The sequence below is a fragment of the Apis dorsata genome, unplaced genomic scaffold (genome assembly GCF_000469605.1).
Source record: "Apis dorsata unplaced genomic scaffold, Apis dorsata 1.3 scaffold_295, whole genome shotgun sequence".
In the NCBI taxonomy this organism is placed as follows: Eukaryota; Metazoa; Arthropoda; class Insecta; order Hymenoptera; family Apidae; genus Apis; species Apis dorsata.
This window is the reverse complement of record NW_006263570.1, coordinates 1,543,908-1,548,167: the sequence shown is the minus strand read 5'-3', so window position 1 is coordinate 1,548,167 and position 4,260 is coordinate 1,543,908. Positions and strand designations below refer to the sequence as shown.

The 4,260-nt window shown below is 17.4% G+C and overlaps 1 protein-coding gene across 7 annotated transcripts in view; it reads right to left on the bottom strand.

Annotated features, from left to right (window-relative positions):
• Window positions 1-1,830: 1,830 nt before the first annotated feature.
• LOC102672400 (kinectin) overlaps window positions 1,831-4,260 on the bottom strand; it is a 15,019-nt gene continuing 12,589 nt past the window's right edge. For 4 of the 7 annotated variants that reach the window (XM_006617244.1, XM_006617249.1, XM_006617247.1 and 1 more), the window contains 2 exons: window positions 3,917-3,956; window positions 1,831-2,123 (listed from right to left, as the gene is read on the bottom strand). In XM_006617244.1, coding sequence (XP_006617307.1) covers window positions 2,080-2,123; window positions 3,917-3,956 — 84 coding nt within the window. In that variant the 3' untranslated portion in view covers window positions 1,831-2,079. The remainder of the gene's footprint in view (window positions 2,124-3,916; window positions 3,957-4,260) is intronic. The other 3 variants (XM_006617245.1, XM_006617246.1, XM_006617250.1) reach the window with 1 other exon arrangement.

The window sequence follows — 4,260 nt, the reverse complement described above, 5'->3', positions numbered from 1 at the left end:
AATTAATAAAATTAATAAATATTAATTTTAAATTTATTAAATTTATTAATAAATTTATTAATTTTAATTATAATATTAATTTTAATTTATTAATTTTAATATTATTATTTTATTAATAATTTATTAAATTTATAATAATTTTACTGTCAAAAATTTCAATTTTATATCAAGAGAACAAAATCTGACAGAATACAAAACTATGTACAATATAAGAATATATATGTATGTCATTATAAAAAAAATAATATTAGTTATAATACTTAATATTTTTTATTATGGAATATAAAATTCATATAATTTAATAAAGTTATATTTAATAAAGTTAGATTGATTTCATTAATAAATTATATAAATTTCATATTCTACATGAAACTTACTTTTTTTAACGATATGTATATCTACTTAATTGTTTATTTAAAATAGTATAAATATAAGTCGATTATGAATTTTTAAAACTTTTATTGAAGGACCAATCAAAACCAATAAATACTATTCTCCAGCTAATTAAACCGTTTTATTCTATTTCCGATTCATCTAATGCAAAATTAAATTATTTATATCTTAATAAATAGATTTAACCAATATTTTTATATTTTCACTTTTATTTCGATATCTAAATTATACCAGATATATATTAAATTTTTTAAAGATTGTGAATGTATTAATAAAAAATAAAAAATGTGGGTAAATAACTTACATCATTCATTATAGTTACAAATTATTATTGAAACTTGTATATAATATAATAACGTGAAATAAAACAATAATCTTTTTAATAATCTTTTCTAACTCTAATTTTTTAAATGTAAAATATAAATAAGTACTGCATTAAAACTTACATGATTTTGTAAATAAACGAAACAATGATATTTTACGAAATAAACATTTAATATATTATAAATAGAGTATTATTGCCTGTTTAGATTATAGTAAAAATTATAATTGTTTTGTAAAAATAAACTAACAAATAAAAACTTTAACAAACGTTCTTAAATGCCCCATTTATATACTGATTACTCAATCTTGTTTAAATTTTATAATAAATTTAATATTTATTATCATTAAAAATCATAGATTTAATTTTGAAAAAATATACCGGATAAGACAATAATTTTAATTACTTCATTTATTATCTTTAGAGACATAAACTTTATAAAAGTTATGATTCAAAGGAAATAAATAATAATTTTTTGTAAGTAGAAAAGATTTCTAAATATTTTCTATTTTTTTAAATGTCTATCATTTTTTTCAAATAAAATAAATATTATTTAAATAATTTTTTACATAAAAAATAATTATTGTATATAATGTTTTTCCATATCTATTAAAAATAATGAAAATATTCATAGTTATTAAAGTTATTGCCCTATCCAGAGTATATTTATTAAAATTAATTTTTTTCATATTTTATAAAATTAATTATTTGTTCGCATAATTTAAAATTGCTTTAAAATATCTATTGAAATTTTCATGTATTATTTTTTGTATAATAATCACACAAATGTACTCATTTATTGCACATTAATTCATTAATGATTTCAGCTTTGTATACAAATCTTTTAATGTGAAAATCATCTAAGATTCTGTCTATTAATTAAAAAATAATAATAATAATAAAGATATTTAAAATATCACTCAATATTAGAACATTAAGTGTAATATATGTATATTTTGTTTTAAATGATTTTATGAATAATAAATTTTAAATAAACTATGAAGATTTTAAACACATCTGAGTGTTTTACATAACAAAAATAATAACTAAATAACTATTATTCAGTAATTTACAATATAATTTTAATAATTGTTGAATTATGCTTTTTCCTCATATCTATTAATTGTGTAATTGTAACAAACACCAGCTCTATTTCTTCTTAATGTCTAACTACAAAATTATTTATATTTTTCCTCATATAATAAAATAATATATTTTTTTCATAAGAAACATTATTCATATTTTCATTATTATATTAATCTTCTCAATGGTCAAATTTTCCATTGATATTTATGTATAATGTTGGAGTTTTTGTAATTTTATATATATTTCCTTTATCAATTGTCTCGATCAATTATGCTGCATTAACGCAGCTTGTTCTTTGAAGTTATTTTTTTCTTGAACCACCCTGAAAAATAGATAAGAAAAATTTTATTGTATTATCTAATATGTGCAAAAAACAATATAAAAATAATCGTTTGTACATTCGCTCCAGCAGATACAAAATAAATAATTCATTTTTTTATTTCATTAATTATTGATTTTAATATTCTATAATTTACATAAACTTTGTATATTAAAAATATAAATAATTAGAATATATCTACTGGAAATAAAAATTAAAAGTATCTAATAAATATTTTATAAAGCTTAAATAATCACTTAAAAAGCTTACATAATATTCATGCTGTTTGAAATTTTAAAAAAGAAAAAAATTTTAAATAATATATTGTGTTTAAAATAGTAATCTTTTATCATTCTCCATTTTTAATATTATAAAATTCAAAAGCAAACAGCATAAACTTAATTATATAGCAAAATAATAATAAAATAATAATAAATAATAATAAAAATTTTTACATAAGCACATTTCTTCTAAATATTGTGGCTGTTAAATAAAATACTATGTTATGTCCAACAATATACCATCTGTAAAGAAAGTTAATTAGACATATAAGAGCAAAAGCAATACAAATATACAAAAATAAAAAAATAGCAGATGAAAAACTATAATGAAAAACTATCTATGATTAAAATCAATGGAAAATCACATATTCAATTTGATAGAGCAAATAAAATTTTTTTATAGTGTGCCCTTTACCCCAGTGTTTGTGTTCATAAAAATTGATTCATATGTAGTTATGCATAATCTTTAATTCATTATCTATGCATTTATGCATCACTTCATTCACTGGCAATATTATAAATCTTTATTTATTTTTGTATAAATTTTTTATATTTATATAAAGTATTGTATATTATATTTTCTATAAACAAAATATTGTTATGATATGTTATAAAATTTTATGATAATATATAATATAATTATATTTTATATTGATATAAATGATATAATAATATAATGATATAAGTTTCACAATATATATATAATTTGATATAATTTAGAACAAAATATATAAAATTTATTTCCTTTAATAATGTGTAGGGACAGACAAGATGCAAGACATACAAAATGCATTATGATGATTAAATAAAGTATAAAACTAATGAGATCTAAACATTGTGCAACATATTTGAACACATATGTTATATGCCAGAACTTAAAATAGCTAAAAATAAAAAATCATTAATGAACATATTTTTAAAAAATTAAGAAATTTGTCAATGAGGTATGTACAAGAACAATATAAAAAATATTATATATTGTAATTAATGCTCTATTTATAAATAAATATTAATATACCTAATATTAAGTTTAATATTTTAATAAAATATTTTAATAAAATCATATTAAAAATTAATTATTATTCTTAATAGAACTAAACAATTTTTATTCAAATTTATAAATCATATAATCAATATTTTGTATTATATATATTTATTATTTTTGAAAAAAAATTATAATCATAAAATATTTAATGTTCATAATATTTTTTAACATACTATTATGTACAATTCGAATATTGAATAATTACATTTGTTATTTCTTTGCTGAAGAAATGCTACTAATTGTAAGCAAATAATAAAATAGTGCCCATTAAAATAAAAATATAAATGTTTAATACTACGAAAAATAATGTGTGCGTAAATTATTATTTTAAAATTAATTATTAAATAAGATTATAAATTATACGATAGTATAAATGTAAGTACGACCTGGCATAAACTGCTATTAACAGTCTACTATCAATCCTTTTAAAGGAAGAAAAGTTCCAGAATCTCATACTTTGATTTGCATACCTGCGAATCTGCGCCGTTTTGCCATGGATTTCTTAGTGGACTGTCAGAACAATCAAAATAACAAAATTGTTATTCATCGTTATGGTATGAGATTTCGTATGTCAAAGCAAATGTTTTTAACAATCGAATCGTGATGAATCGCTGTTATTTTAATAATATCTGTTATTTTAAATAAATCTTGAATATTTTTTTATGAAACAAACACTGGGATAATGGGAGTTATAAATATATTATTATTTATAATAAATATATTATAGAATAAATATATTATTATAATTAATATATATAATAAATATATTATTATAATTTGCACCAAATTTTCCAAAATAAGATTATCAATAACT